Below are 20,497 nucleotides of genomic sequence, written 5' to 3' on the forward strand. Positions count from 1 at the left end.
TAAAGTGGCAATTATGAATAAACGAAAAGGAAACCTTGTACCATGTGCTCTACTAAAACCATGGATTCTATGAATATTTTTTATTTGAAAGAGTTACATATCCTATATCCTATATAATATTACCTATAGGAAGTTGATCATGCAACATGATATAGTTTGAACGCATTGGTATTTTGGAGGTTTGCTGCTTTTTTTCCAGCATGGCAAACCGAGATAGATGATTTGTTTCTTTTAGATTTAGCAGAGCAAAATGAGTACCAAGCATACCACAATCTCATAGAGTACTGTCCTACATCAACACACATAACTTTAGTATTCAATTAATATCTATCTTTACTTGCCAATACAAATTGGCGGTTTAGGAAGTTAATATGAAATGCAAGTTTACAAATACATCTTCCCTTCCTTCTCTTTTTAATAAATTCAAAGTGCTGGGACGTTTTAAAATTGTTATTATTTTGCCTGAAGAAGGTGGTTGGACCTTTAATCCCACCGAAACGCGTCGCTTCTTGGTCATTTTTACTTTGAATAAATACATTTAGATGTTTCTCATGTATGCTTTTGTAAAATAGGATTTTTACATACTGTTTGCTAATGATGATTTGTCCTTGTTGCACTTTATTATCTTATGACTTATTCCCAGCAGATAGCACTTGTAATAATTTTGAGAAAAATATTGTGTTACGGTGTATTGATATTCTGTGTTTTTATCAAGAGCTAACAGCTCGACCTGATTTTAACAGTTTTATGAAATATTGAAAAATAAACATGAATACTTTTGATTGATTGGCTAATGTGTGCTTGTGTGGTGTGGTAAGTGTCAATGGTTTGAGTATCTATATGTGTGGTCTGATCATGCCCCAGAGGGATTACATTTTTAAGACTGCGGTTTAGGAAGTCAATCCAGGGCATATAGTTATGGAATATGTGCCATTTTAACATAAACATTGGTGATTCGAGTGGGGCTTTAACAAGTTGTCCGGTATCCAAACACTTCAACAAGCTACAACACAGCTGCTAAAGAATTGTGCAAGCCTTGTAAAGTCTAGCATATTTATGAGCTCATGAATGCATTTTAAGCTGTTTATTTTGGACTCCATCCAGCACCCAAACTTCCTACTGTATAAGTGCACTTATTTGTATGCATGAAGAACTACTTAGCTCCATGGACTATTCAAATGCAGAGATCTAGGAAAAACACAGCTGACACATCTGTCCTCTGGGATGCCTATAGGGCGGGCGTATTCTCAAGTTATCTCCCTCAGAAAAACAATTTGGACAAACCCTCTGTGCTAAAGTTCCCCTTTAAACTCACGCTCATTGGGGGCATATTAGCAATAAGCTCGTTAAAATTATCGCAGTTTTAGCGGCAGGAAACTGCCGCTAAAACGGCAATAATGGGCTTGCTAATATGCGTTTTAGAATTCCAATAGAAGCCCAGGTTAGATGTGCAGGGCAGCTAACCTGAGCTTCTATTGGAATAGTTTTCTGCCACTAAAACGGCAATAATTTTAACGAGGTCTTGCTAATATGCCCCATTGTTTGTCACATGAAGAAGAAGGGAACCACAGTGCATCTAAAGAGGACACCCTGCTAGGAGCTTTTACTGAATGCAAACATGCAGCCTGTATAGTCCATTTTCAGTGGTTCGGAAGAAAATATGACTAGCAGAAACTGATTCATTACAGCAACTAAGATGCAAGATGGAGAAAGGGCAAGCATGAACGTGTATTGTAATGTATTGCAGCATTTATATAGTGCTTACTACACGTATGTGGGGTGCTGAAGCACCTGCCTACATAAGTAGCATGGTACACCATGTAGGGTGTATGGTAGGAAGGATGTTGTTTTTGTTCAGATCCTATGTGGGAAGATTTTCCAAGTCAATCGTGATGAACACTGAGGTGCGGTTATCTTTTTATGGGATGCAGCGCATAGGTGTGTTAGATGATGAAGAGTAGGAGAAAGGCAGTTTTATGGTTTTCAGCTGGCTGGTAGATTCGAACAGCTATGCAGCTCCCTGCATGGTATTTCACATGATACAGTGTGCCTATTTGGTTACTTCACTGGGTTGTAGGATCTGAGATTTTGTGTACAGACGTGGTCCTGAGCTGGAGGGAGGGAGAAAGAAGTGGAGAGATCTGTTGGGATGGACACTTCTTATCATCCAATATCTGAGTGCCTGTGTGGGATGTATAGAAGTGATCAGCTTGTATAGACATGGATATCTGAAACAGAAACATGGTGCCTGCATACCCCTTTAGGCTCCTCACTGCCTGTGATGAAGAGGTCTAGTCACATGGTCTAGCAGCAGCCAAACTCATTGGTTGATACAGACCAAAGTAACTTGCATGTGCACCTGGCACCACCAATGGCTGCTGCAGAAACCCATGTCATGCAGCAGACCATTCAATAACATGCTTTTGACTGACAAAGGATTAGTCACTAAGGCATAGATGTGATTCGGCAGCCATCAAGGACTGGGACCAAGTGACTCAGGCCTGTGAGCTTTCATGTACACCTGGCACCACCAGTGTCTGCAGATTAACACAAATCATGTTTTACTAAATGTATTAGTCTGTTGTAGGGAGGTACATTATGGCTTAGGTTTAATCAGACAGCCACTGTAACACTGTCATTTAATAATGGTGTCTGTATATTTCACTATGTGTCAAGTACCACCCATGGCTGCAGAAGTACGTGAACTGTTTTTAACTCCATATGCACTGATCTGTCACAATACTGCATGCTAAAGCTTACATGTAATTAGACACCAATTCTAAAGATATGATTTAGCAATCCAGGGATGTGTGTTTCTGTATTTCAATTAGTGGCGGATATCACCAGTGGCTGCTAGAGCATCACAGACTATTCCATCACCTCTAAACCTCTCATTATGAGTTGTATCGATCGGTATGCCTGTAGTACCTCTATCTGAATTCATTAGATGGTCTAGGAAGACCAGGACCAGTTTTACCAGGTGTATTCCCACACCCGGTAAAATCACATGCGGGACCACCGACATTGTCCTTGTGCTCGGAGGAAGCAGAAAATGTCAGCAGGAAAGGCCCCAAAATCATGAAATAAAGGAGAATGCCTTGAAATTATTCCCCATTCTGGGGTATTTTACTGGGAATATTCGGATACAGGAGTTACCAGCCTTAGTAATCCAGATAGTTATATTTCTATGTGCCTTTGATGTGACCTCTAATTTACCAACTTAAGCACCCAAGACCAAGCCTCTCCCTTTACAGGTGTTGGTCTCTCATGAAGATGAAGCTCTAGACTGAGACAGACCCTCATTAGGAGTATAATGGAATGACCGATTAAGACAGAATAATGATTCACGTGGAACTGCTATTTCTGAGTTGTGCTGCGATATATTATTGGACCCTGAAGTTTTCCGTAGACCGTTTGAATGGACATCCTGGGGGAATAGGACCACTGTAAATGGACCAGAATGTGTGAAATCTGTATGAAAACACAGCTTTCAAAGTCATTCCCTATTCTATGTGGAACCTCTTATAATGGTCTGGTAAGAACGTTTTGGGGGCCGGTATTACCGCATCAGAAATCCCACAAAGGACAAGCTTAAAACCAAAAATGGCATTAAGAGATTCGGGCCAGAAAGATAAACGTGCAGAGCGGACGACACTGTGGTCAGTTTCCGGAGATGGATTTTGAACCAAAGTGAATTACCAGAGGTAAACTGAATATTGAAACACCGAAGGGTTCTTACACTCAACCCCCTCCATGTGCCATGATGAAACCAGTATCACTGCACACTGGTGGGAAATGTCACAATGCCAGTGGTAAAACACACCGCTTCCTTCCATTCTCTTATGATTTTGCGGTGTATGCACAGCACATACAACCAAAATATCAATGTTATTACAGTGCATCAGAAAAGAGGCTTCTGACTGCCATGACATGAAGAGCTTGGTACAAACACTTTAGAGATAAAAAAAAATCACAAAACGAAACTGCCCAACAAAGTTGAATGGGCAAAACTTTACTCTGTTGGGAGGTGGCCTGGGGAAGGTTGTGGTGTGTGTAACCGGAACATAGTCTAAACACAATTACACTTCATAACGCCAGTCCATGTAGTTCTCCTAACTGCCTTAAAGAGTAAGTGAAATTCATGTTTTAACAAATATTGGTATTTGTTTATAAAAGAGTAAACTATTTTAATATTAAACGCCATGGCTATGTCACTCCTATCTGGATACATTCAAACAGATTACTGCAAATTTCAAATTTCTAGATTGCCAGTTATCTGCTTTAAAAAAATAGCCTGAAATATAAATCATTGCCCATTATATGTTATCTGTTCTGCATGGTTGGCCGCTTGCTGATTCTCTGAAACCTAACATAGTGACCAGGGGTCAATTTGGGCACTGATGAACTTTACATTTTAGCACTTTTTGTATAAATGTGCCTGATACAAATATCATTTTGCTGTGTTGATTTCTGCCTGTTTAACTAGTGGCATTCCTACTATATTTACAGATGTTATCTACCCCTTTGGTGCATTATGCGGTTAGGCTATTTGTGCTGATTAGATGACTTGTTATACTGTTTATGAATAACTGGATTAACAATTTTATTTAAATAATCTGAGTATGTAAACTGTTTTTATCTGCTATAAAACGTTTGTGGTTTTAGTTTAACTGAAATAAACTATGGCTGAATATATTTGCTAGAGACATTATATTATCTGCTAATGCCATTAACATCTTGGTGACAAAGTTAGAAAATAAGACTATATGAACATATAAATAATTATTGAAGAGTATCTTGAACACTCAACTAATCTCTTACCGTTTTAAATGTACAAATGGTGAGCCTCTGTTCAAATGTACTTACAGAATACAAGAGCAATTGTGCGTATGTCTGTCAGAAATGGGCCTATTAATTTGGGAGTACGGCACGCATGTGAACTCAATAAACCCACTCTGGTTAGATCAAAACTGTTCTGAGTGAATCTTTGCTGAACATCTGGTACCTATGGCAGAAGCAGCATGCAGTCACCAGAGAAGTTCATGCTACTTTTATGCAGTACCAACAATATTAACGTAAAAAGGAAAACACAATAAAATTCCCTGCTAATTTAAAAAAAACTAGAGAAAAAGGCTAATGAGCAAAGAGATACCAAGATCATCAAAGCAAGTTAATGAGACACAAAGGTATGAATTTTTTGAGTTTTAAGTCAAAAAGAGACTATAAAAAGTCAAGCACTATGGAAAAACAACAGTTCGTGGTGGACAGGGACCCAGGCGCAATTTCAGGCTGACCGCGATGGAGCAAGGGTTGGATACACCAAACAGGTTGCCCTGGTCAAAGATTTTACCTTCAGACTTCAGCTGCTGATAAAACGTTTTCTGGTCAACCCTGCGGCTCCTAGCTCCTCAGGGCAGGCTTCTGAGAAACAGGACTAGAAAGTAGGAGTAGTTTTTATGCGCTAACATACGCTGTGCTGGCACATTGTAGCAAGACACACAGGAGAGAGCAGGCAGAAATGGTGCAAGTGTTATAAACGTAAAGTAGCACCTCATGCAGTTCAATGCAAGCACTCACGTGGAGGCAGAAGGATACGCTCAAAGAGCCAAAAGTATTAGGTGAGAGGAGAATACTCTACTGGGCTGGGTTAACACATGATTGACAAAATCTCAAGCCAAAGTCTGGAAGAGATTGGTGGAAGAAAGCCCCTGTTTGAATTGGGTGGACCCAAAACCCACTGTATGTATATTGTAAACAGTAGGTCTGTTTGACAGATGTGCAATCAAACCCCACACCTGAACAAAGGCCATTTACAATTGTTTGTGGTTTATGAAACCGTGTTAATAACTTCTGGCTTAAAATCCTTAAGCCATGCCTGTTTCTCCCTTCTCACTTTACAAGACACTAGTACATGCTTCGAAGTGTTCCCAGAACAGCTGTGCATGTAAAAAAGGTTGGAAGACTGTAAAGGTGGTGAGCAATAAACACTGTACCATAGAAATAGTCAATACTGAGAGTTAAACCCCATTTAAGGTGCGAGAATGTCAGTTATTCGATCATTTGATAAAAACTGCTTACGTTTTAAACATATGTACAGGGCTTGAGTCGGGATACCACGCGGGTGGACGGCATCCCCCCACTTATTTTACCGGGTGGATGCCGTCCTCCCTGCTAAACAGCTGGACTTCACTCTTTGGCCTCTCTGGGACGAGATCGGAGCTCACAGCACGCTGCTCACCTTCGCTTTTGAGCGGGGAGGAGGTGTCAGACAGGGGCAGCTCAGTCTGACGCAGCACTGTGTCTTCGGTAGATGCCTCCCTGCAAGCAACCCGCGCCCCCCCCCCCACTCCTCCTCTGTGCCCGTCACCCCATCCCATCACTCGCTTGTACTAGCCCCTCTCACTGTATCCCAGAACAGCGCCCTCTCCTCATCACCTTCTGCAGACCCTCCCTCACCCCTTCGCTCGCTTCTACAAGCCCCCTCACTGTATCCCAGCCCAGGGCACATGTGCCAATCATCCCCGGCTCCCGCCCCTTTCACCTTTCGTGAGGTCACTTCCTGTCGTGAGGTCACTTCCAGTGACAGCGTCCCCCCCCCCTTCTGTTTTGTAGGACTTGTGCCCTGCATATGTACATGCACCTCGTCACAAACAAATGTAATCTTTTGAGATTCTCATATCAGGTTCTTCTTAGCAGTGCGTATAATAAGAGTATTTTTGGAATACTGATGTAATTAAGAAGATCAATTCTGTTATTAATTAAAATAAAGTAAGTAGTAAAGTAGTATGTATGTGTAGGCATTTAAGTAATTTGGGGACTCATTTACAAGCCCATTGCAGTGCCAGTACGTCACTTTTTTATACTAAGTAAAGCCCCCCAGCGTGACTTTTCATGGCCTTGTAAATATGGGCCCTTTTCACACATTACTCTGCATGAAAGGGGTGTTCCAGGGGTGTTGCTATGGGTGTTCCCACGCAACATACATGGAACCTGACACATTTCTAGAATTACAAAGTGTTGTAAACCTGGGAATGCGTCAGTATCCTACGCCTCCCCAGAGTGGCGCAACAAGGAGAAACACTTTCATTGCTGTGGTGCATTCTGCAGCACCCTTAGAAGGAGTGAAACACCATTAATGATTGTTGCTGTGCAGGAAGGTGTCCCTTCCTGCACAACAACAATCATTCCTGCAACGCAGACACCCTTGCACCATGGCGCAAGAGTGTCTGCGTTGGTGCACGGCTGTTGTTTGTGCTCCGGCACAGGGGGGAAGGACAGCAATGCCCCATATCTTGTAGATACAGCACATTCCTGCCCTCTTATTTTGACCGACAGCAGCACAGCAGGAAGGCTTGCTGCGCTGCTGTGCATCAAAATATGGTAAATGAGGCCCTTAGTTCCTAATACCATCTGCTGTGTCATCAATATTAGTCCATAGGCTAAGGCCTTTAATATAGCTAATGACTGGAGTTCAGACCAACGGTTTTGAGTCAAAACTGAGGCCTCTGCTTTGCAATAGGTATATCATAGCCTATATCCCTCTGACCCGTTGAGCAATATTGCTGTTCTGTGTTGGGTCCAGTGGCTTATAATGGCCCTGGAGGTCTTCAGTGCATGAGGGTCTCTGCTGATTCCAGCCGGCATCACCTTAAACAAGCATAGGCAAAGCCAATAGCTTTTGCCTATGAGAGAACTAATGGTTTTGGCAATGTGTTTTTAGCTATGTTGTACACCAGTGTGGATTCAGTTCAGCATGGCTAAAGGTGAGTGGAGCAGGGTAGCTTGGGGTGGGGTAGATTGGAGTATGGTAGATTGGAGTGGGTAGATTGGGGTGGGTAGACTGGGGTAGATTGGGGTGGGATGGATTAGGGTAGAAGGTGGTGGGCAGTTGGGGTGGGGGAGATTGGGACTGACTGGGGTGGGGTAGATTGGGGCAGAACTGGATGGGGTACATTGGGGCAGGTTGTGGTCATTTGGGGCAAGGTAGATTGGGTAGGGTATTTTTGGGTGGGTAGATTGGAGTGGAGACGATTTTTATAGGTTGGTTAGGGTAGATTGGGGTGTGGTAAATAGGAGTGGTGTACATTGGAGTCTGGTAGATAGGAGTGGGGTAGAGTTGAGTGGGGTAGGTTGAGGTAGATTTTTAGTGGTAGATTGCAGTGGGATAGATTGGGGTAAAATGGAGAGGGGTAGATTGCGTTAGTTTGGAGTGGGGCAGATTGTTGTGGAATATATAATCGAGCAGGGTAGATTGGAGTTTGGTGGATTGGAGTGGGGAAGGTTGGGGTAAATTGAGGTGGGGTAGATTTGAGTGGGGTAGATTGGGCTAGACTGAAGTGGGGGAGATCGGAATGGGGTAGACTGGAGTGGAGTTGACTGGTGTAGGGTAGAGAGAGGTAGGTTGGATGTGATAGATTAGGGTGGTGTAGATTGGGGGGAAGTTGGGGTAGATTTAGTTGGTGTAGGATGTTGTAGATTGGAGTGTGGTAAATTGAGGAGGGGTAAGCAGGGTGTAGTAGATTGGGGTGCGGTAGATTCGGGTAGATGGAGGTGGGGTAGATTGGGGTGAGGTAGATTGGGGTGGGCAGAGTGAGGTAGATTGGGGTAGTGTATATTGGGTCAAACTGGGGTAGATGGGGAAGGATGGGTGTTGTAGACTGGAGTGGGGTGGATTGTGGAGGATTGGAGTGGAGTAGATAAGAGTGGGGTAGATTGTGGTGAACTGGAGTGGGGTAGACTGAGATATATTATTGTGGGGTAGATAGGAGTGAGGCAGATGGAGAAGACTGGAGTGGGTTAGATTGATTTGAGTCCAGTAGATTAGGTGGGATAGATTGAAGTGGGGTAAATTGGAGTATATTAGGTGGGGTAGATTGGGGTGCGGTGGGGTAGATCAGAGTGGGACAGATTGGAGTGAGATAGATTGGGTTAGATTGCAGTGAGGTTGCTTGGAGTGGGGTAGATTGATGTAGGCTGAAGTGACGTAGAATTTAGAGGGGTAGACTGGAGTGGGGTAGATTGGAGTGGGATAGATAGGGTAGACTGGAGTGGGTAGATTGGATGAGGTAGATTGTGTGGGGTACGTTAGAATTGGGAAGTTTGGTCAGATAGGGGCACTTGAAGTACAGTGGAATAGGGTAGACTGGACTGGATGGAGGGTGATGCGATAGAATGAAAAAGGGGAGCAGTAGTCCATTGGGGAAAGTGGAAAAGCAGTGCCATGACGATGGAGGAACAGTAATGCGATGAAGAGGGAGGGGCAGAGGTGACATGAGGAAGCGGGAGCATTATTACAGTGAGGTGTACGCCCCTCTCTATTATCAATAGCGGTGTATGCAATTTGTTTTGAAAAGTGAAAAAAATGCTTTTCTGGCCCAGGACACATTCATCCCATTGCATGTACATGAAGAATAACCCATCTATCCGGTTTCAAATGCTTGGAAGCAGTTTTAAATGTAGTTCTTTTCTTAATAAAATGTATTCATTTTGTGTAACTTTTTCTTTCGTGCATACTATTTGTGTTGCTCCAGGCGAACAACAGCAATACTGAGAAATCCTGTTTCACTGCTTATCAGCTTAATTTCTTATTAGTCTGCAACTGCAATGCAGAGAAAGCTGTTCCCTGGTTCATTTGCATGCCCATAATGCCATGGACTCTAATTGCCAATTTAAGCTGCTTCCTCCTTTTTAATTGTCGTTTAGCCACACCAGGAATATGTGTGAAAGTTGTCAGTAGACAGCGCAGAGTGCATGGCCAGTGAGCCCTAGTTTTCAAAATCACTTGCTTCATATACTGTTCTATACAATTAGATGTAGGTCACGTTCTGCTGGCAAAACTTTGCAGCTTCTCGTACGAATCAAATTAGTGGCCTTTTCTAAAGGACAGCGGGTGGGGAAAGGAGAGAGTGAAAACACAAGCCTTAGTAAGGAGTGCCTTAAACACAATTTAAAAAGTAGCTCCCAAAAACAAGAGCAGTGGGTGGACATAAGTACTTGGTCCATGCACCAAGGGGAGGGCTAAACACAAGAAGAGGCATAACGCATGCATACCATGCCAAACTGCAACGAAGTATATAGAGTGACATTGCAGATAACAAATGGTAAGCCTGAGGGTGGGCTGCATTCCACTACCTGTAAACAACATGTGACGGCGCATGCGCTGTCTAGTCAAGACCTGAAAAGGACCTGGGTTTGCTACCCCACAACTCGAGCACCATTATGAGCTAGCTAGAAGTTGAAACAGCAGCTTCTCACTTCCGGGGCTAGACCTGAGAAGTGCCACTGATTCTCAAAAATGCATTATTATGCCCTATGTCGACATGCAGTTGGGCATTTCACTTATTTTATTTGTACACTGTTACCCATTCGTTTTCTTCCTAAACTGGACAGCTGTCTTCAAGAAGCAATGTGTGTTTTCTATTTCTTTTATATGAAGAGAATGTTTTGTTTTGTAGTAATGAATAAGGGCACAAAGACCAATATTCTTTAGATGCAAACTTCTAATTCTCTTTCTACTAATTTCCTCTACTTCTCGGGCAGCTTGTCTTGCTCATGCTGTCCCGGCTTTGTCCTGAACTATAAACCCCTTCTTCTCACTCACTTCCTGTTTATTTCCTTGGACTAGAAATTGCGCTAAATGCCCGAAATAGAGAATAGCGCCTCCTCTGGGTCTACGGGCTAGATGTATGAAGCTGAAATGGGTTCGCAAACGCCGAAATTCGCAGAATTTCGGCGTTTGCAAACTCATTTGAGCAAAATGGTATGTATGTAGCAAATTTCAGTGCAAAATAAGGAATCGCTAATTTGAGATTCCTTATTTTGCGAATGCATTTAAGGAATCTCAAAATTTGCGATTCCTTAAATGCAATGTATGAAGCAAAAAAAATTGCTAATTGTCCTTAAGGAATCGCAAATTACCACCAACTTCAAGTTGGTGGTAATTTGCGATTTTCTTGGAAAATGCCCATTTATGCATTTTTCAAAGTGCCATGTGATGCACATACATGCCCTTAGGGCATGTATGTGCACCACATGTGTACCCATGCTCATTTCAGTGGTGCAACAGGGTGTCCTTTGGACACCCCTGCACCCTTGAAATTATTCTCAATTTGCGATTAGCAAATTGAGGATCGCAAATTGAGAATAATTTCACATTCATTCCTATGGAAATGAATGGGAAATTATTCCTTAATTGCGATTAGCAATTTGCTAATCGCAATTAGGGAATTTTAAGAAATTGCTAAAAAATTCTACATACATACCATTTTGCAATTCTCAAATAGCGATTCCTTAAAAATCACTATTTGAGAATCGCAAAAGTGTATCTTGATACATCTGGCCCCTAGTGCCTAATGACTTACTTGCCAACACTGTAAATTTTGGAGGCATACTACAGCTTTACAGATGTCTTAGTGCCAACTGATTTTAGCCTCTGATCCTACTTTTTTTTTCCTGTGGTCACAACATGCCTTGTTTTCAGGCTTTTGTATGTCTATCGGGTGCTAAGCATAAATCAAATGTTTGAGGGGTCACTGTCATTAAGTTTTGTAACTTTACGTTTATCATCTGTCCACTTCTCTGGGATGACAGAAGTCTAACAGGGCAAGGGGGGCACGTGCGCTTGTCTGTAGCTCACTGTTATCGTTCTATCAGCATCAACAGCCCTTAAAGATGAATGTGGGCACTATAAATAAACAAATCCGTGTTGTTGTTTAACTTAAAATACCCCATGGAACTGCAGGATCGGATTGGGACAAAAAGTAGGCCCGAGCACCAAAATAAAAGTGGCACTCCGCAAACAAAATAGCTGAAAAAGTGGCCCACAGTTTCAGATCAGTCCAGTTTGACCTGGTAAAGACACGCTGTATAGGTATTTTGCAAGATATGGGAGACAGCATGCTTTTGTGTTTGCTGCAGGCAATGTTTGTGGCAATATTAGTGAAAACAGCAGGAAACAACAGCCTACCTGGCCATAAAACAGGGCCAGACTGGCCGTAGCGGGCACCGGGCGTTTCCCCGGTGGGCCGCCGGTTTGGGGCCAGTTTTGGGCCCCTGGGGAGCGTTTTTGTTACTGGGGCCAGCTATATCGGCCCCCTGTAACAAAATCGTCCAAAACCGGCACTTTCAAACAACTTGGCCGCACCCCACTGCCCTTCAGGGGGGCCGACCAAGTAGTTTGCCAGGGCCGATTTCAGTTCCCTGTCCTGCCCTGGCCACAGACTGGTAAATAAACAACCCACACACTGATCTGTGAGATCAGCCATTCTGGCACTGCCTGATTGCCATATAGGCCAGTCACAACCTGCAGAACTGCCAGCTATAAACCAAATCGAAAACTCGCACTTTCAGTCGAGGGTAGCACGCTAGTGCTGATACACGCTGGTCCATCAACACATATGGGGCCCTTCCTGCCGGGAGCAGCGCGCTCTGATATAGATAGCTGCCTTCTGGGTTGGACCTGTCTGGAGTATTCCCGGTACGCCTGTGCAGACTTGGGTGCTGCTTCCACCGCAGAGGGATGGTTAATGCTGCCTTCGGGCTAAATTTCCTCTCTGTGCCTCTTTTGAACTTTACACCCGAATCCTGTAATACCCTACAGCTATAGAAGTAAAGAGGGAGTGTGGTACTGTACACCGCCAACAGTGATTCGTTAGTAACACAAAAAGATGATGGATGGAATGTTGGACATTGTCAAACAGTTACCCCCGGTCACTGATCTGGGTTAAATCCATGATGCATGGAAATACTTTTTTGTGTGAAATTGAAGCTGAAAATGCACTGTAAATTTCACCATTGTCCCAAATTTCTCCTGGAGCGGGTGAACCCCAAACACCCTATGTAGTGTCCCCTTTGGTTAGCACAACTCTGGAATAGTTTATCCGTGCTGCTTTACATCCTCTGGCTATTTCTACAGGAATCATGTGGCAGGAGAGGGCCAAATCATAAGGCAGAGTTGAGTAAATTATGTGGCACAAAAAGGCAAATTATGAGTGATAATGCAGCACATTTTGTAATAATATTTCTTCGTCATTTTTAAACTTAGTAACACTGTCTGGGCATTAATTGCAACTCATTAGCACCAGTTTAACACCAAAATATAGGAATAATCAACAGAAAGGTGACCAGTCCAGATTTGCAATGGGGCTTCCACTGAGCAGCAACACGTTTCTCTGCAATTTTAGTAACTTTTGAACTGTTTGAGCTAGAAACAATTTTTGGGGGGTTAAAATCTTCAGATTATGTGGCCGATGATGGATTATACGTCAAATGAGGAAAAACCATAAATGTGTGAAAATCGATGCGGCAGTGCAATGGGATAATTACAGTCGCCCAGCCTGTGGGTTTTTAGCAGATTTATGGGAGAATAATCCTACAACATGCCTTTCTTTGCCCCATTTTGTCAACATTTTCTCAGGGAGAGGCGGATGCTACACCCCTCTCAAGTAAGTTGGGCTTGATCACTTTGTTCTCTCGCACAGAGCACTTTCAGGCGGGTGTTTAAGCACCACCCCTTTCAAACCATCACCAGCCGCAACTGCACACTGGCAGCAAAGCACGGTCCTGCTATGTTGTCCATTGATGACATTTGTTAGTGAGGTTAAGTCTGGACCCAGTGCTCTTATGATGTCATCTTGGTCAGAAACACACAACCATTTCTTCTTAGCTGGATCCAATTCATATCAAGTGATGTTTTTGTGTTGCTGTTACCGGGCCAAAGGTCACGTGGTGTAGTTTCCGCTGATGTCATCAGTATGGTAACATTTTTGAAACTTGAAAAATCTTGGCACTATTGTTTTGGATGTCCATTCATCTGCACAACAAAGAAATCACCCTGCTATAGTTGATTCAACCCCATCCATGTATAAGATTTCGACAAGTCAGTTGGGGTGCATGATCATGAAGGAGTTCTATTGACTCCTCTTTCCTTCCAATCCCACTTCTCCTCTCTGCTCATTGGACAGAGGGTGTGTTTGCAATACGTCCCCAGTTTACCCTATGTGTGCAATGTGTGGCTTCTCAGCAGGTTGTGCGGTCTCCTGCGCATTAAAAAAACTAGGGGCATATTTAAACGGAGTTAACACCACCTGATCATCACGTTTTCCGACGTTTTGGTGGCGTTATGTCCTTTGCCTTATTTACAAGGGGGCATAAGCCACTTATGGCTTAACGCCATCTTGTAAAAGTAAGAAATAGGTATATCTGACAAAGATTCTTCTGACAGATTGTAAGCGGAATATGCACAGAACAGTTACCATTTTGGCGGGAAACAAACCGAGATGCTACACTAAAATACCTGATGCCGCGTGGCAGGGGCTCACATATGGAATGATGGAGCATGGCCTCTGGTTGGAGGCAGGTTTGGGCCTCATGCTGGACACCACTTTCCAACTGACAGATTTCACACCAGCAGCCATTCTTGTTCGGATCCTGTCAGAAAAAGGAACCTACGATGTCCTCCTTAGAACAGTTTTTGGGAGAGATTCAGCGTTTTTAAAGTTCGCCCTCCATGTGATGTCTCACCAGGGGCCATAAAGCAGAGGTCTAGATCCTTCCACAGCAGGTGCCGGTCACGTGATGCGTAGAACCTTCAGGTCAGCAAACATCTGGAGAGAGACATTCTGAACAGCAGCCCGCATGCACTCTCTGCTCAACTAACCCCCCACTTACCCGCCCCCCAATTTGTAGCCATGCATGCCACTCCGCCCTTCAACTCCAAGAAACCGAGCCGTATGTGCAGCTTGAAAACAAATCACAGTAATTTACTTCAGGGAGGAACCAATTTGTGAGAAAGGATATCTGCAATGTTAGGTTTGTCCCTAGGGACTAGCGGCCAGATTCATCAAGCCGAAAACGGCTCGCAAAGGGCCAGATTCTGAGAATCTGGCCCTTTGCGAGCGCTATTTTTGCATTTGGGATTCATCATCCGAAATGCAAAAATCGCAATTCTAGAAATCGCATATTTGCGAATAATTGCATTTAAGGAATCTCAATTAGAGATTCCTTAAATGCAATTCAAGAAGCATTTAAAAATTGCGAAATTGCTATTTTTGGCCGCTATTTACCGTGAAGTCTGACTTTGTGGTAAATAGCGAAAACTGAGAAAAATGCACTTTTGTGCATTTTTCTCAGTTGTATGTTACACACACACATGTCCTTTGGACATGTGTGTGCGCAACATCAGTCAACATTTTCATTTCAGGAGTGCTACAGGGTGTTCTTTGGACACCCCTGGCACCCTTGAACTCGCATCCTTATTTGCGATTAGCAAATTGCTAATCGCAAATAAGAAATAACTCCCCATTCATTCCTATGGGCTAGGGGCCCATAGGAATGAATGGGGAGTTATTCCTTATTTGCGATTAGCAATTTGCTAATCGCAAATAAGGAATGTGTAGGAATCGCAGTTTATTTAGCGATTCCTACATGAATCCCGTTTTGCAAGTCCTTAATAGCGATTCCTTAATATTCGCTATTAAGGACTCGCAAAACGGGACAATGATGAATCTAGCTGTAGGTGTTCAGTACTTGAAGATTATTGTGGAGACTTTTACCAAAACAATATAAGATGTTGTAGTATTACAATGCTCCAGTTAAATTGGGCTCAAGTCCATTATAAGTTGGTCACTCTGGCCGTTGTGTGTTAAATGGAGGTGTTTCATGAGAAATCCACTTGCGTCAACAAAGCACTTTAGCACCTCCGTATGAGTAGTACAATACCACAAAAAAGGATAGGTTGCAAAAGAAATGTATACATGTATACATTTTTATAAAGCAGGTAGGCAGATACCTTTTACAGAGGGTGTCCAACATGGCTCCACAAGAGGCGGTGCCAGGCCAGGTTTTGGGCTTAGGTATTGACTGCGTAAATGGGTTCCGCTTTGAATCACTGTACATAAGTTTACGTTATGTGGATAAACTGACAATCTGGAATGGATGCGGGCCATGTGTCCCATCGACGACACCCCTGCCTTACCCCAACAAGAAATATGACTGCACATTATTTTCAATCCCACCCCAGGTGAGTGATATATTGATGATCAACATAAATCTTTATGCATTCTTTTTTATTTACAACAACATGAAAATACGTCAGGTAGAATGAAGAGCACACTTTTTGCTGCAGACAGCCATGTGCTAAATGATGTGATGCGTAAAGATGCAGGCCATGAGGGCAGGTGCAGAGATGCTGGTTCTGTAGCAATGGCCAGTAGTCTACAGGCTAGACATTGCCTCAGATTCTCTCAGTAGTAGGGAATCTAACAACAAACCTCCTGGTCGGTGAAGATGTCAATGAAGTTCTGGAAGGAGAAGGATCCTGACTGAAGGATGAGCTCTCCCGTGTTTTCGAAGCATTGTCCGGTCAGTACCAGGAGCTTATGCCGCGCGGCATCAGTGATCATCAAGCGCACCTAGAAGGAAACCAAAGGAGAAAAAAAAAAGCAGACATACCAAATTAACTTTTGTTTACTTCAGTAACACAGGATTACACCGAACTGTTTCAATTGTTAGACATATGTTGTTTCCTTAGAACAGTCATTTTTTAACCCATTTAATTTATTTCATATTTACATGATTTCATATAGAGCATCCCAAGCCTAGAAGGGCATCAGGGATGTGCAAGAAAGCCAATTCAGAGGCGTCCAATAGTGCTATGGCAGTGGTATTGTGTAATAAAATAAAACATTGCTAAAGAGTGCAAGTACAACGTCCCACGACGTTGAGCATAATTCATTGACATAATAACCAAGTGTCAAACATGTCTAATGTTCGAGTAGACAGGAATAGGGAAAATTCATCAAGATGTACCTATTTAGTGGCATTGATTTAAATGTCTTCCTGATGTAGTGAAACCAGGTATTTACCACCTCTCATATGGGTTGAGATTGGACACACTACTTTTGCTGTTTTTTCCCCCACGCTGATAAAAAGCCTTGAAAAAGCACAAGGCGCGTTGTGATCAAAAGGGGTGAAACACAAGTTGGCTGTAGCTCTCACCATTAACTAAGACACTAATTAATTAACAAACCTGAACCTTTATACTACAAAGAGACGTGCCTTTGAGAAATCCTTGTTGTGAAGGTGCACTGTGACTGAAGAACATATATTTAGCAAGTTACTATGAATCAGCAGCTCCATGGGAAATAGTTTGACACGGTTTATCAAATATAACTCATTCTAGACTAGGATCCCACCTTACAATTCCATACCAGTGCACGTTGACCACTTGAGATGTTTAACTTGACTGTCACATATTGGTATTATTAAGGCGCACAGCTTCGGAGACGGCACAGGTGGTCTTATAGACACACCACTTCAATCTGTGACACAATTTCAGTATAACCACTGCATACACTTGTTCCATCTAAAATGATTGTCTTTCAATTTATTTTATGTGGATATCCCGATAATCTGATCCTGCTATCCCATGATGGCCAATGTCTAAAGTTTGTCATGGTCACGTAGGGGTATACTGACAAACAAGAGGAAGCTAAGGTCACTAATGCTATCACAGTTCATAACATATATAGAATTCTCATTATATGTATTAGGTTTAAATATGTTTTTGGCAGATTTAGTTTCAATATTAGTCTCTTTTCCGAGCAGCTCATGTCCTAGAATAACTGGAATTTTAACGTTTAGAATAAGACAGTTTTATTTGACCTTACATTGTAGCACTTAACCCCTCTCGTACTCATGACGAGCTCAGCTCGTCATGAGGCACGGTTGCGCTGTGCTGATTACGAGCTGAGCTCGTCATGACACGCGCGGCGCTCACACACGGGGCTAATTGCCCCGCTGTGCTGAGCATTCTGAAAAACTGTCGTGGTCATGAAGAGCTGAGCTCGTCATGAGCACAGCGCCAGCGTGACGAGCTGAGCTCGTCACAAGCACTGTGGTGCTGCGCGCGCCTCCCCTCAGCGCCGCGGGGGAATTAGCCCGGCACCGAAGGGGTTAATAACGTGTATTCCAAACCTGCTCAGTATTCCAATTCAGCCCCAGATGAAGCCGGTATCTTATTAGGACACATACTTAAATTGTTATACTTAAATTATTAGCCTTTTGTGCTGTTTAGGCTGGATACACATATTAGGCCTGGATTACTCCTGGGTTTGAAGTCCTGATTCAAAAAGCATTTTCTATGAGTGGTTGTATCTTACTCCATTATTAGGTGTGACTTACTAAAGAAGTTCAAGAGGAAGATATTCTTAATCATGGAAATGACTTACAATGTATTTTCTGCGAGTGTTTCATATTCTTCTATATTGGGTCACAACTTTGATTTCCAGAAGGAAGACAAGCTTTGCACATCAGGTCCATGACTGAGCACATTTTACACCTTATACATTCTGAGTCTAAAGTATGACACAACTAAAATACTTTGTGAATTAAGACTGGCAGTTCACTAGCAAATCATCACCTACCACAGAAGCAAGACAGACATATCTACTCACAGACAACGCTTTGTGAGCCAGCCACAAATACATTAGCTGTATCTAGTGTTCAACCGAGAATACGTTTCTTTTTGAGCAAAATATTTGTAGTGTTACAGAGCTGAAAGATCATTAGTTCTCCAGGTATTCTGGGAAAGTCACTTTATGCCCTGGGAGCTCTGAATAATGAGTCTTAATTGGTTTATACACAAACAAAGGCTCTGCTGGATAGCGTGCTATATACACTTTCCTTGCCGGACTGAATTTATATTCTTAGATTATGACATTTACAGTAAGTGCTTCTAATATACTGCTCATAAATGAAAGATGAAGCTTGGCTGCATGTCAAGGGGAAAGTCTAACTCTGGACCTCAGGTAATACTTTACTGAACAAATTGTGTCAGATAATGCTGTAGCATACCGGTATAGGTTATTCATAGAAATGAATAAAGTAGACGAGGAGCCTGTTAAGGAAGCCCACTTTCCACTCAAGTGGGTAAAAGAACTATGGGTTGGAAAACTACCCTAAGCAATTGCCAGTGGTTAGACTTATTGCAAGCATTCCTCACATCAGTTTTTTGTATGTTTGATGTAATGCCTTACGTGGCAAGGATATTCCTAGATGTGGGTCCCGTACTCACTATGTCACTGGAACATAGATACACCGGTCAGACGAGCCCTAATCAGGGTGAACCCGGTCTTGGGTTGTTTGTGTTCTGGTTCAGGGAGAACCCGGCCTTGGCAGTTCAGGCTCGACTGTTCCTATTGGAGCAGGTTCAAGACTAATTTGCTTATGGCTGGGTCCAAACTGAGGTGGCATGGTGGGCAAAGCCGCGATGGGTTAGGATGCTACCCCAAGCGATTTCCAATTGTTAGACTAATTGCAAGCATTCCTCCCATCACCTTTTGTGTGTTTGATGCTTCTCTCTCACCCACATGCACTGTAAGAGCTTCATGCACATACTGCCACACACACAGACTACCAGACACATGCACGCACGCACTCACAGGAGGAGAGGGAGAAGGCACAACAGGCAGAGGGGAAGAAGATGCAAGTTAGGCGGATTGATTTATACATGGCTTGTGTGCTACAGTCAGGAGGGCTGCTTGCATTTCATCAAAGACACCATCTCACGGTGCACTGTGAGTTTGGGATTTATTAACTAGGACAAGAAGGGACATTTCAAGTATTTCTAACAATACTGGAAGGCTGCGATTTGCTGCCATTAGCACATTATTTTTAACCTCATCTCATCACACCACAGAAAGGGGTGCAATTAAAACGAGTGCACATTCCAGGAATCCACCGACTTCTGCTGCATTTGTGGCTCGCCTCTTGGCAGTGATGTCATATAAAGACTACAACATTATGAATTAGGAGACTCCCCTGTCTTGCTTCAAATGAAAATGACAAGACAACCATTGTTTACAGAGCCCTTTCACAAACAAACTAATAATCAATGTGGAAACAAAATTGACTTTGTAACAGGTTATTTTGTGCTATTTCCAATCTACACGAAACTGGAATTCACTCACCTTAATTTATAGAGATGAGCTTACCAGAATTATAAAATACCTAAACTTCACCAACTATTATTTGGACAGACTACCTACCGGCACTATCAAGAAAAAATCTGAATTCTTCAATCAAGTATGGCGTTCTTTCATCAATGCCTTCCTCTCTCACAGCATCTTCCCCTATGTGCACTGATTAGTTCACTAATTAGTCACTGCTCTGCAGTATAAAAACCCTCTGTTTCTCACCATTCACCATTAGCGGGGAGACAGAGAGGAGGCCTCCGGGAAGAACGGCTGGAAGCACTGAAACTAGACAGTAAGAGTATGCCTGAAGGAATGCTGGTGTGAACTTGAATGAATAGGTGGTCCATTAGTTCTGGATTTCACCTTGTAATGTTTTCTTTAACTAGGGACCTTGGTTGTGCTTCTTTCTGCATACTGGTGACTCACTCTTAACTACAGATAGTCTATGTAGGGCCTTCCACTTCAGCCCTCCCATGGAGCGTTTAGGGTAGAAATACAGGGTAAGAGTTGGCTTACAACCATTT

The 20,497-nt window shown here is 42.9% G+C and overlaps 1 protein-coding gene across 2 annotated transcripts in view; it reads right to left on the minus strand.

Moving 5' to 3' along the window:
- Window positions 1–20,497, minus strand: part of MAP1B (microtubule associated protein 1B) — a 392,043-nt gene that overhangs the window by 40,710 nt on the left and 330,836 nt on the right. For both annotated transcript variants that reach the window (XM_086960803.1, XM_086960804.1), the window contains one exon: window positions 16,269–16,409. In XM_086960803.1, the coding sequence (XP_086816929.1) occupies window positions 16,269–16,409 (141 nt within the window). The remainder of the gene's footprint in view (window positions 1–16,268; window positions 16,410–20,497) is intronic.

Source organism: Lissotriton vulgaris, chromosome 3_1, assembly GCF_964263255.1.
Source record: "Lissotriton vulgaris chromosome 3_1, aLisVul1.2, whole genome shotgun sequence".
In the NCBI taxonomy this organism is placed as follows: Eukaryota; Metazoa; Chordata; class Amphibia; order Caudata; family Salamandridae; genus Lissotriton; species Lissotriton vulgaris.